This window comes from Aquila chrysaetos, chromosome 12, assembly GCF_900496995.4.
Source record: "Aquila chrysaetos chrysaetos chromosome 12, bAquChr1.4, whole genome shotgun sequence".
Classification (NCBI taxonomy): Eukaryota; Metazoa; Chordata; class Aves; order Accipitriformes; family Accipitridae; genus Aquila; species Aquila chrysaetos.
The window spans coordinates 7,192,091-7,204,779 of NC_044015.1; the positions used below are offsets into that span (position 1 = coordinate 7,192,091).

At 44.5% G+C, this 12,689-nt stretch overlaps 1 protein-coding gene across 11 annotated transcripts in view; it reads right to left on the minus strand.

Annotated features, from left to right (window-relative positions):
• Nucleotides 1-12,689, minus strand: part of PACS2 (phosphofurin acidic cluster sorting protein 2) — an 84,568-nt gene that overhangs the window by 22,040 nt on the left and 49,839 nt on the right. For 5 of the 11 annotated variants that reach the window (XM_030032409.1, XM_030032408.1, XM_030032406.1 and 2 more), the window contains exons 12-19: nt 12,564-12,685; nt 11,669-11,804; nt 10,837-10,941; nt 9,205-9,311; nt 8,321-8,475; nt 4,805-4,915; nt 2,618-2,726; nt 647-679 (exon numbers count right to left, since the gene is read on the minus strand). In XM_030032409.1, the coding sequence (XP_029888269.1) occupies nt 647-679; nt 2,618-2,726; nt 4,805-4,915; nt 8,321-8,475; nt 9,205-9,311; nt 10,837-10,941; nt 11,669-11,804; nt 12,564-12,685 (878 nt within the window). The remainder of the gene's footprint in view (nt 1-646; nt 680-2,617; nt 2,727-4,804; nt 4,916-8,320; nt 8,476-9,204; nt 9,312-10,836; nt 10,942-11,668; nt 11,805-12,563; nt 12,686-12,689) is intronic. The other 6 variants (XM_030032414.1, XM_030032412.1, XM_030032411.1 and 3 more) reach the window with 3 other exon arrangements.

Sequence of the window (12,689 nt, forward strand, 5' to 3'; positions counted from 1 at the left end):
TGTCCAGTAACCATATGATTCGAAGCAGGGGACCCTGCAGAGCAAGGGGGTCTTAGAGGCAGCTCAGAGAGCACAACTCCACTGCTAGCATACATCTGTCTCCTCTTTCTTAAGCTCAGTGAAGTCCCATGCATTTGCGATAGCCTGCCAGTAAGAGGCTAGTCCTCAGTTTTTTGATTACAGGGAGAAGATTTGGCGGTCTGCACTTGGATACTGCACAGCTGAACCCCAACCTGAGCCACTGAGTGCCACCTACAGCACTCCAGTTCCAACAGATGGGAACTGAAAAGCCTTTGCTCATTGGTGATCCTTTTGGAGCTATACTGTATCCTCTGGTGTCTAGGAAGAAGGGAAGAAAAAACCCTACCTTCTCCATGTTTTACTGCTCAAAGCTACTCTTAATAACCTCATTCCCATTCAATCCACATCCTGGGAACTCGTATGTGTGGTCCAAAGGCAGAGCAGTCATTTTCAACAATGCGTTCTGCCAGCAGATGCCATAGTTTCAAAGCAGCAAGCAGAATTTAACCTAAAGCACAAACTGTGCATCCCAGACCTGCAGGAACTGTTAAACAAGGCACAAAAGACCAACTCATGGGGGAAAAGATATAGGAGATGGGATAGGGAACCTAAAAGGAACCGATACCTTATGGTAAAATCAAAATGAAAGCTCTTTTTCCTTTTCAGAAAGCAACCAAAGAAAAAGATAAATATGTTATTATACTTACAACAAAGTGATGCATTCATTTACATAGTGCTAATGGAAACAATTTCTGTGTTGTTTTTCACAATATCCTTCCTAAGCTGCTGAAAATGACAGAGAGCTGCATTTCTAAAGCAAGCCACACGGGGAGATAACTGCCCATCACTCCATGGGAGAGCTTGTTCCTCTCACTCACTCTCCAGTTTGCTCATGGGGTGCTTAGCTGAAAGTAGAAGTTATTTTAAAGTGGACACAACAGAGATACGAAGAGACTGCAGGCTATGCCACGAGTCTGACTAAAAATCTCAGCGCTCTCTCTTCCAAGTAACCTTCTGCAGGGCTTGAGCCTGATTTAAACCTATCAACAGCTTCAGGCATGGCACCACCAAGTCCAAAGGGTCTAAAATCCAAATGGATCAGACCAGCTTGGTAAAGCGGCCGTGCACACTGCTGGGAGGGCTAAGTGCATGTGTTGCTGAAGTACATTTCAGATATTTTTCAACAAAGTACCAAACTGATCTTTCTGGGCACATGAGAAACTCAAAATGATTAAATGTGTGTTAATAACAAAAATTAACCTGTAACAGAATGAAGAAGGTAGCGGAGACCAGTGCAGAACCCAGCAACCACAGGGTGCAGAGAAATAACAAGGCAGCCATCAGAAGGAGTTCACACTGCACTAAGGGTGTCTGAACTCCGTAGTGGTAACTAATGTAAGTCTTCACACCAAAACTAGATTGAAGCAAAGAGTTTCGAGTACTGTGTGGCTCTCCAAACTTCACCTTTGTCAGGTTAACATTACAGAATTTCACAAATACACAAAATGAGTGTAGTCTTTTTAATGGACTAGTCAGTCTGGAAATATTTTCCCTAGGAATGCATGAGGAATGGGCTAAATTTTACTGAATCATTTCTGCAAAAGTAACATAGAGTAGACACAGGAATGGAAGAGCAATATACAATAAGCATTTCCAGAAAGAGGGGAAAAAAAGTGACTCCACCCACACCTTTAATCCCTCCCAGTTCTTAAGCAAAGGAGGCACCAATGAGGGATGTTAATGGACCAAAAATGAAAGATCAGATATAACATGGGAAGGGTAGTAATTAACATCATCCATGCCTCATAGGAGAGTGCTAGTCCCTAATCGAGAAAAATTACATGAGCTGAGTGTTTGTCCTGCTCTCAGGAATTATTGGGGTGTGAGTTGGAGTCTATTATTCTCCTCTGTGCCTCAGAAACAGTGCATCTCTACCTTTCAGTGACAGTTACTCTTCTTCCTGGACCACAGACACGTGAGGCTTTACATACTTCTGAATCTTGTTTTCAGACCCCAATCCTCCCTCCTACAGGATGCTTATCCCTTAAGAGAAGTTGAAATAAAACCTGGTGAATGTCAGCCCTCCCCAGTAGGAGTCCTGGTAGCCTCCAACTGCCAATCAACAAGGATTTTTGTCTCTCCTGCGAGAAGCTCTGCTATTTACACTCCAAAAAGAAAGGGTTTCAGTTCCCTCAATACCAATGTAAAAAGGCCAGGTCTTATGGAATATACTTTGAGGGGGACTGCCTCAGTCCAGTCTTACACACCTAAGGTCTCCGTGGTAAAGGAGACGTCTCTGTGGTAAGAGGTCTCCAGAACCTAAACAGATATAATCTGTCCATTTCCCACCCTGCCTAGTCCCCACTTCCCCAAACCTCTCAGATCTTCAAAGAAATCCCTGCACTTAAAGTAACCACACTGTTGAGATTCACAGTTATCTAAGTGGGACACATCACTAGCTGCAGGCTACTGTAAGGCTCCGAAGGTGTTTACAACTTGGAGTGATTTTAAGACTGCTGGCACACGAGATGAGAAAAGCACTTCGCTTTCAACCTGATGCACACTCTGGAAAGTCAGTATTACATTAGTGACATACCTTTTCTGCTTGTATGTCAGCATTGCTTCAGCAATGGGCAACTGGTGTGCACAGTTTGCCCCTGCTATATACTGCGTTATCCTGGAGACAACATCAGGTGTTTCTGGAACTGCAATAGAACAAAGAGAGAAAATAATTTAAGTGACTTCTCAGACCATCACCAGCACTGTCCTCCATTTTCTCAGCCAAGCAGCTAATGGTAACCATACCCAGCCAGCTGCAATTGAACTGCATCTTCCAAAGGAAGCTCTGCAGCCTATCCCAGAGAATTGTAAAGCTGCCTGACCAAAAGCAAACATCCTACAAGAGCACCAAGGTAAAAACATTAGGAAGGCACACTAGATACACAGACATCTGTACACAGCATTATTGACTGAAGTATTATGGTTATTTTACATTTGTTAAAATGCTTTTCTTTGAAAATGTGTACCTGTCCGGAGTCAGCTTTAGACTTTTTTACACCTTGACTGATGGTATCTGCTGAAGAAAGTGCCTAGCAATCTCTCCAAGGGCCTTGGCAAGCTGCTCTGCTCACACCAGCATTTGAGTTACCTGATTTCCTAATGAACTCATGGCCTTGCTGAGTTAACTGAAAAGACCGAGAGCCACGCAAGGGTAGGAAGAGAACAAAGATCACATGTGTAGCAGCAAGTATGCTTCAGATCTGTGAGACTGTGTTTGATCCAAGTTGACAGGAAGACATTTCCTAAATGTCTTCCATATTTCTTTGCTTTCAAGCAAAGAGCCTCAACTGTGAGATTAAGGGAACATAAGTGACCTTCACCAGGCACTTCCATACCTTGATGGGCATTTTAACCCAGACTCTTTGTATCTGAACAGTGAACTGTGAAGAGCTATGATTCTTTGCCAGATCTTCTTAGGCCATTCTTCTCACTGCACAGATGAAAATGGAGAATCTGCAAGGTCTGGACTGCACAAAAATGAGGTTGCATTTACCTCATAGCATGCAGGCAAATAACTAAGGGCTGCAGCATACAACCAACTAAAGAACAGATACAGCTCTCGAGCTGGATTTCTATAGCTAATGAAGTATTCCTAACCCAGACACAAAAATCAAGTCTGTATTGACATTTGTCTGCATTTCAAGTGCAGCAAGGAATTAAAAGAAACCAGTTCCAGTCATCTGTTCTTCCACAAGCTTAGAATCAAGGAAAAGTGTAGGTTGGGTGGCACACTAGGAGATCTCTAGTCCAGCCTCTTGCTCCAAGCAGGGCTAACTTCACCTTCAGAACAGGCTGCCCAGGGCCTTGTCCAGCCAGGTTCCCATCTGCTGGAAAAGGCTCTGAACAATCACCTGTGAAGAGGTCGCTCTCTCCTCCTCTCATGGCTAAAGGACTTCCAGGAGCATCTTGGGAGCCTCAGGCACTCTGCAATTCCAACAGGAGAACCACACTGTAACCTCTCCGCCCTCATGGCGCTTCAAAAACTCCAAAGCTTTTTCCTTCTAGTGAAATTTCTGTATGGAATATGCTGCCATGAGAGCATCACTCTTCAGTCAAGTCTCAAACCTTCGCGTAGCCCTGAATGTCAGATGCAAGTCCTCCTTTCTCCTGTTTCTTTCCGTTCTTGAAGGAACGGATGGAAAAACTGTAAGCATTAATATTTTAAGCAAATTAGTACTTTAACACACAGTAGGGCTTTATCCTGGCCTAGAACAGACTCAGATCAGGAACTTCTAGACCTAACCTAGGGCAGCTCCCACATGTTACAACACTGGTGAAGAACAAAATTCCTTTTTAATGAGAAAGATCCTGCCAGCAGACTTCAGAAACGTCAAGGTCGTTTTCACGCAAAACTAATAGAAGTTGATCTTCCCAGAGTTTCCAGTTTTCCAAATTTTTTAGGCTGGACAGCTTCTGAAGGTCCAAAGAAAGCAATGTACTAAACTTGGTAGTGAGACCTCCACATCAAAGAACAAAGTTGAGAGCTAGGTAAAAACAGCATGACTCAGAGGCAGCTAGTGCCTCTGGGAGCCAACAACTGTTTGCAAACCACCACGTGGAGGACACACAAAGGTCAGCATCTGAAAAGGGAATGTGGTGGAGTGAGGAGAAAAGAGGAACAAAAACATTTGTCTGCTTCCTCTTTTATTTACTTGACCTTTGCTAAAATTATTCATTCAAGCCTTTCATCCCACACAGGCCAGACACAGACACATGGTCTTACCAGTGGTCTGTGCTTCAAGTTTGTTGAACAGATCCCTCCAGGCTAGATCTTGGAAGAAGTTGTTGTATCTATAATCTACAGACCCCAGATACTTGGCCACTGGATGAGAGCCTAAGAAAGAAAGGAAAACATGACAGTTGTTCTTCCCAGAACTGAACACAAGTGTGTTTTTCACCTGTAAGGAACTAAATGCCAAAATCAGAACTACACTAGACACCCCAGAAATAAATTTCTTCAATTATAACCAAGTAATTTAGTCCGGCTTATCTCTACAAGAGCATGCAAATAGACTTCCCAGCAGAGAGACTGCTTCAACACCACTGATATCTTTCAGTGACACCTCCCCCTTTCCCCCCTGCCAAATTAAATTTAAAGAGGCCAAAGAAAGCAGGACTGGGAAACTGCTGAGGAAATAAATGATTTGGAAGACACAGAGGCCCTACAGCTCTCCATCTCAGTCTCTCAGTTTTGCAACCAGCTTTCCCAGCAGCCCTTCCTGCCCACAGGCAGCACTGTGTGTGTTGTGGCCAGGTCACCTCTGCCAAGAGGAGTCGGACCCCTTCCTCCAAATACCACTTGCACACCACGGCCGTTTTGCAATACTGAGAAGAGGCAATTGTCCCCAACCAGGAAAAATAACCCAGGGAGGCTTGTTTAATCAGTGGAGAAGGGCTACAAGTTCAATAAATAGGCTGTAATTAAAGACAGAATTTAGAGTCCAAGGATTACAGTCCCCAGTGAATGTTGGCATAAGCATCAGGTACCCGCTTGCTCTAGCTAAGCCTTATGGCTCCTCTGTGAGCATGGAAAGACCTCCTTGCAGAAATTTTGTGTGTCCAGCCTCCAAGCTTGCAGCCCTGGATGGAGATCTGACTTCATGCTTATACTGAGCAGGAGAGGGAAGGCATTTAAGTGACTAACTTTTATTGCCCTGGGAGGCAATAAAAATTTGCCACCTTCATTTTAGGCCACATGTGTCCCCATACCAGACAACCCACTCTTGCAACTACCTCTCCAGTCTTTCAACACAGGAGAAAAGGTGTGCCAGGATTGCACTTTCCAGTCACCACATTTCTGTCATGCTCAGCATGAGTCCTGTACATTTACAATCAGTCATGAAGTGGCCTCAGAGTTCCTCCTAATCAGCTTATTTTTATCCTTCCTGCATACCAACTTCTTACATCAAGCCACACTTCCAGAGACTGCAACAGTTGAGTCATCAGCTGGTAACTGGTAACCTGACAACTCCTTCCAAGAAGACCCCAGTTGCTTAACTATACTCAGCACCCTCCAGTAAAGCTCATGGTGGAAAAAAACCCCCACTGTCTTTTCTCAGTCCTCCAAACCAGTGCTAATTTCCAGACTTCCAGGAAAGGTTCAAGCAGAAGGTCTCTCCGAGCTCCCCTCAGTGTCATTAGAGATAGGGGGCCTAAGTTCTTTCCTGGACCCTCCTGATCATGGCTACTTTCAGACCCCTCATTTCTTTTGCAGTGGAGTTTGAAAGAGTGCACGTGGAACAGCTCTGCACCAAGCACTGGAGAAGCTTTCCCACATGCTGGGAAAACAAATCGCACATGACAGATGCAGTTGGAAACAAGTACTAAACACAAGGTCTTCCAAGAAGTTCTATCCATGGGAGCTAAATAAAACGCTAAAAGCCCCCAAACTGCCAAAATAACTCCCAACATTTTTTTCCATTTTATTTGCCCCTTTTCAGTTGTTTATACACTGGTTTGGACAAAGGAGTCTTTCAGCCATAGAAACAGAAGCATGAAGTAGGATGGAATCTCTGAGAACGGATGCTTACAGACACTAAACTTTTCTCATTGTTAACAAACCACTGTAGGTTGACTCTTCTGTCACTGCAGCGTGTAGTTGTGGACTAAGAAGGTAAAACCATCTTAGAAAAAACTCCACTATTCCTACTTCAAAGGTGCAGCTAACAGCAGAAAGTCTTTTTCTTTAAGACATTTATGGCATGGTCACCATTTTGTCTTTGGTGCTTTTTCAATTGTCAGAAAAAAGAGGTTGCTCCTCAATCACTTTAATGAACTGCCAGAAAGCTGGCCAGAAATAAGCACTTGAAATGATCAGCAAATACTGCAGACTTCTATGGGAAAGGCCCTGTTAAAGAAGTTTCTATATTTAAAATACATTTAAAAAGCATTCATAGTTCTGAAACAGTTCCATTATCAAAGTTCCTTGGTTTTTTTTAATTACCAAAGAAAGTTTTAAGATTAAAAACCAACCCTAAAACACACTAGCTAAATCTTTTGTTTCACTTTCAAAGAGAGAATATTTTCAGATCATTAAAGACTGCAGGACAGAAAACTCTTCTTCTGAGGCCAGGAGACAGTCAGCATGTGAGGACCAAAGTCCTCAGTCACACACTTACATTCAAAGCACATTTAACCTTCCAGAAACAATTTTTTTGTTTTTACCCCCTAAAGGGCTCTGTGTCCTCTTCCTGCCAACCACTTCAGAAACTAAATGCCTTCCTTACAGAAGGATCCAGCTCTCTTCCTCTGCCTTTTTCATTTGACTTCTGCAAATCCCACCACTGAGTCGACAGCCTAACCCCACTGTTCATGGTGCTGGGCAGCAGCTTCTGACTCCTACAGCAACTGCCATCAGATGGTCCCAAACCTAGACCAGAAAATACCAAGAAAAAATGCTTTTCAAGTTTTCCATTGCCTACATCACCTAAGTGCCCCATTCACACAAGCCAAGCCTCGGACTAGACCAGCTTCTGGCATCACACCCTTACAACACCAACATTGCCCAGATGCCCCTGCCCACATGCATCTGTGACTGCCTGACTTCCCAGGCCTTGCCACTACAACATTCCTCACACTTCTGACAACAAGACCCCTAACGTTATTATCAGTCCACTCTACTTCCCGCCAACGTAAGCAAACCAAGCTGGGTAACTTTCCAGCCAGGCAGGCTTGTTGAGCTGCTGGAAGGGCAGAGGTAAGGTGCTGGAAAACTGAGGTAAAAACCCGAGCAGAACAGCACATAAAGGAAAGGTCAAAGCATACATGTAATTTGAATAATTTAAACTCTCAGCAGTTTCAGAGCCTTTAAAAAATTTCCCCCCCCTCCTCCATAAACATTTTCTGTGTCAGCCTCAGGGAGGCCAGAACAGTTATTGCTTTGGGAAACACGGTGCCCAATGAATTTAAGATTTCAGCCAGGGAAAGGGCTTCCAGAACATTATTCTATGCATTTATTGTACCATCATAAAAAGACATATAAGAGCCTTCCTGTATGGGGAGGAAGTACTCAATCCCTTGCTTCAAACAAAAGGTTTACAAGCAGACTTTGGCATCAAGAACATAAAGATGAAGTTCACTCATGCATAAGTAGCAACACAAGCATTACACAATACTATGACAGGATGATGTTTGCCTCATTTAACAGCCTAGCCAAAGCTTTCAGGAGGCCTTCTCCTGAGGGAACACATCACATTTAACACGTTCATCTTTCTATGAAGAAAAATTGTTCCTTATTTACCTAGAGGGATGATCAAAAATCTCATGTAGCCGAGCCAGTCTGGGGTTTTGTGAGACAGCTGCTCTACAAAGAGCCTCAATACAGCACTGAGGTAATTCTGGGCTCCGGCCACTGCAATTTTAATTGGGTTTGGAGGCTGCGAATTGCAGTTACAGCTAGACAGAAAAAGAGGAAACATATTCATAATCGTGCTTCCAACCAGCTATTTCAGAACAAGTTAAAAAAAAAAATTGTTAATAACAACCACGGCAGAAGAGAGCTCATTCAATACACAAGGCAATATCACAATGATTATCAGCAGCTTAAAAACATTATTAAGAAGAAAGTACTGAGCAATGTTGCATTTTAATTGGTCTCCTTGCTACTTCTTTCACACATTTTGATAATCTAAAGGCCTTGACTCAGCTATGTAGGTTTGGATGTATCTATTGCAACTAACTGCTGTGTCAGAGAACATACTCGGGTACCCACAGCCCTCAGTAGGTACCTAGGGAATGCCTTGAGGAATTGAGGAATTAGTCTGGGAATTACTTGAAGGGGGGAGCAAGAACTATTTAAAAACCCACCTATCAGCTTTGCATGCTTTACTGGTTATTAGATCTGACCTATGAGGCAGCCTCCAAAGCACAATCTTTTAAAATCACCGGTGTCAATGAAAGGAGACTTGTATCTCCACAGAGATGGCAGAAAAGCAACAACTTCGCAGGGCTGGTGAGAGCTGAGGAGCCACACAACTTTGACTTCAGGAGAGTAGATACGGGAGAAGTATTGGAAGAGAGAAGTATTTCTCAGCTATTGGATGGAAAACTCCGTGGGGGGCACAGGAGCCGAGGAGCTTTTAGACCTGCTACTCAACAAACAACACAAGCAAGGTGAGAACTTACTATCTCTGTATCCTGGAGACAATAGTGCTGAAAGCTGCCTGAATATCAGCTGAGGAGCATGTGCAGACCACTGGCAAAGTATGCTTTTGCAAGACATCTGATAGGTACTGAGGAGAGAACAGAACATTTTATAGTCCCTTTTTTGGTACAGTTTGTCACAAAAAGAAAGTCTGCCTGCCCCAGCCTCCTAGGTATTCTCACACCCAAGCGTGGGCACCCTCCCCATGTCCAATTTTTAAGTGACACAGCTATTTGCCAAATACCTTATCCTTGTGCATCAACCAAAGGAAAGCTCTTCCTCTAGAAAAATGGAAACATTGCACCTTCTTGACAAACACCAACACTGTATCCAAAACATGGCAACGACAACTCTGGAACAGCAGGGTTTTTATGGCTGCAGAGAGCAGGGCAGCAGCAGAAGGCCATCAGCCTAGCAGACAGCACTGGGTAAGAGCAGATGCTGTCTGCTCGCCTGCTTCTGGACCTGCAGTTGCATCTCTCTGATTTCAAAAGGACTTAAACAAATGCAATGTTCTGCCCACCCTCAAGCACTAAAAAAAGGGAAGGGTATTACCAACACACATGTTCCTCACAGGGGACTGTTTCCCCTCCATGCAGCTAATGGGAAACAAGTTAACACACACCTTGGACATAATATTGATGATGCCCAGGAATTATCTCACACTTTCAAATTCTGCACCACTAGTCTATACATCTCAGCCAATGCTATCTTCATGTCCTCTGATACTGCAGGCACAAGCTGCTAAAACCACTGGAAGATGACTTACAATGCTTTCTGTCCATCTCTAGAAGGCATTTCTCTATCTTCCAAGTATAGAGAAACTGGAACCAGTAGCTCAGCTGGTGTTTTTGCTCTCTTGGATATTGAGACCCTAGTTCTTCCAGAAGCAGAAAGCCAAACCAGACAATGTAACTCCACGAGCCTGGCACAAGTTCTACAGGCCAACAGTCACCCAAGCACATGTTTATTGGTCCTCTTCCATATATATTTTATTGCTTTTTCAGACTAAGGTTCCAAAAGGAGCAAAATTTGTTCCAAACCCATAACAAACCACTCCATGTTGCCAGCATAAGAAAGCACTGCTCAGGATTCTCTTTAACACAGCTATCACTCACTCAGAAAAGATGGGGTGACATACCTGCAGTCAGGAATCACAAGCATATGTGCAAGACAACAGAACTGACCTGGAATATTTTCTCCTGTGTTCACCACCTGTGCCTAGAAATCTCAGCCTAAACCACAGGTCATTCCTCCCTGCTTCCTTTGTCCCAGTCTACCACAGTTGAGTAGTAGGCTCTTGAGTACAAGGGCCTAGCCATTCCCAGTGTGCTGCTAACCAGAAAGAATGGCATTTTGTAGAAGAGAAAAAAAATCTCTGTAGAAAGACTCAGGTGGCAAAGCTTTACAAGATCCACAGCATCTGCTGGTCAAATGAGATCCAATCTGTAGGCACTGAACACTCAGTATGCTGCCAGCCCCCACGCACTACCACTGCTTTTCTAACCAAGCAGCAGAACCTACGTGGTTAGTGGTACAGCTCAAGGCCTCTCCATTCCTGAGGAGGAACAGTGAAGAAGAACTGTGCTTCAGGTAACATCTCCTGCCTTTACCTGGCCTTGCCAGTCAGAAGTATTGACAAGAATAATGTTTTCCGGCAGCTGGTCATCAGAAACTAGGATGTGATTTAGTTGGTCATACACGGTTTTCCTGGGGATCTGGAAATAAAGACACAGAGAAGAGAACAGTAGGAGATGTCAGCTCTAATCATCAAGCCTCCAGCTCTTGCAGTGCACGAGAGGTGGCTGTGTATGGCTGGCCAGTGCATGGTCACCCCATCAGCAAAGGCATGCTAGCAGCCGCAGTGGCTGCTGAGACTGACACTTATCAGCTTCTTCAATATTGTAGTATTCTGCAGTCTCCTCTATTAGCCACCTTGGTTTTGTTGGCCATTACTCCTTCTGCCATGCGCTTTTACTTAAATCACTTTATACCAACTAACAGTAGCCCAAGGAATTTTAGATTCATAGAAGCCAGGAACAACCTCCTTCAAGGAAGGAAACCCACAAGGAGGGAGTCCCACAGCTAAAAAAAGTATGGTGCATATGCTCTGCACAAGTCAGTCCCCTTTTGCAATCCCTAGTAATTTGCCTTATTTCAAAGGAGTAATTCCTCAACACATCCCTATTCATTTCTCATTTAACAATCTGTTCCAGTGTTTTCAGTTTATGGTGGGCTGACAAAGCAACAAGCTGGCAAAAGCCAGCAGACTGGATGGAAGATAAGAGTACCAGCCAAGACATAAATTCCCTCCTTCCTAAAGCCGCAGGGCCCACTTCCTTTCCAGCACGGATGGCACTTGGACCAGAAGGAAAGGGACCACAGGAGACAGTTGGAGAAGATGAAAAACTATGAGTGGCTGGAGAGACAGCAATATTTTCACACCTGTAAGTGGTGCCGGGTGTCTGGAGAGCGTTCATTGTCCAGACTGTTTGCTCTCTCGTTCTGCGGCCTCACTGGCTGCCTCTCCTTCAGAGATGTGCTCCTTCCCCGACGTCCCGTCTGCTTCCCTTCAGACCTGCTAGAGACATGTGCTTGCATTCCAGAGCTAGCTCATACCTGAGTGAGATACATCCCCCAAATCCCAGATCACCCAGTCTGGCAACCTCAACAATGAGAGTGGAAGCAATGAGGAATTGTGCATGTAGATCTGAGCTAGCTTGAGGCCTGCTAATTCTCCTTCTGATAGTGCAGAGCACATGGTTCAGCTACAGAGCATGTCCCAGGAGTCCCAGGCAGACTTCCACAGCCCATGCTAAGACCTACAACACCACCAGCATAATAGGATCCAGCCATGCAAACTGCAGTCACACACCCAAAAGCAGCACAGAAACACCTCTTCAAAAGAGCATCTATTTGCTTGCAAATGACCGGAAAAACCATATGTTGGGGTTGCTGAAGCCCACATTCACTATCCTATTTGGGAAGGTTTAACAGGACATAAGTTAGACTTGGCAACCACTTTTAAGGCCAAAATCTGCATCAGATGTTGACTGAGCAACAGTACCTTTGAGTAAGGAGCTCCAGAGTTTTCTAAAAACTTCCTTGGATATGGAGAAGGTAAAACACAGGAGACAGGAGCAACCTCAGAGCAATGTTGCCCTTCAGGGTTCTGGGCATTCCTTTATCAAGTGCTCAAGACCCATCCCTTAAGTGCCTGAACACAAGGAGGGTCTCCTTGCAGTCAGTGGCTTAATGCCATCCTGAACAAATGCTAGCAAGCTGTCCATGACTTCCCGAGCAGCCCTGCAGCAGGTGCAATCCTGTGTCACCACTCTACCTGGTGGACGGGATAATGAGGGACTCGGTCTTGGTGATCTTCCCGCTGGGTGGGAGCTTCTCAACAAACACATCGGGTGTGGGAAGTTCAGCTTCTTGGACCTCGGCTTGCTGGTTAGACTCCTGC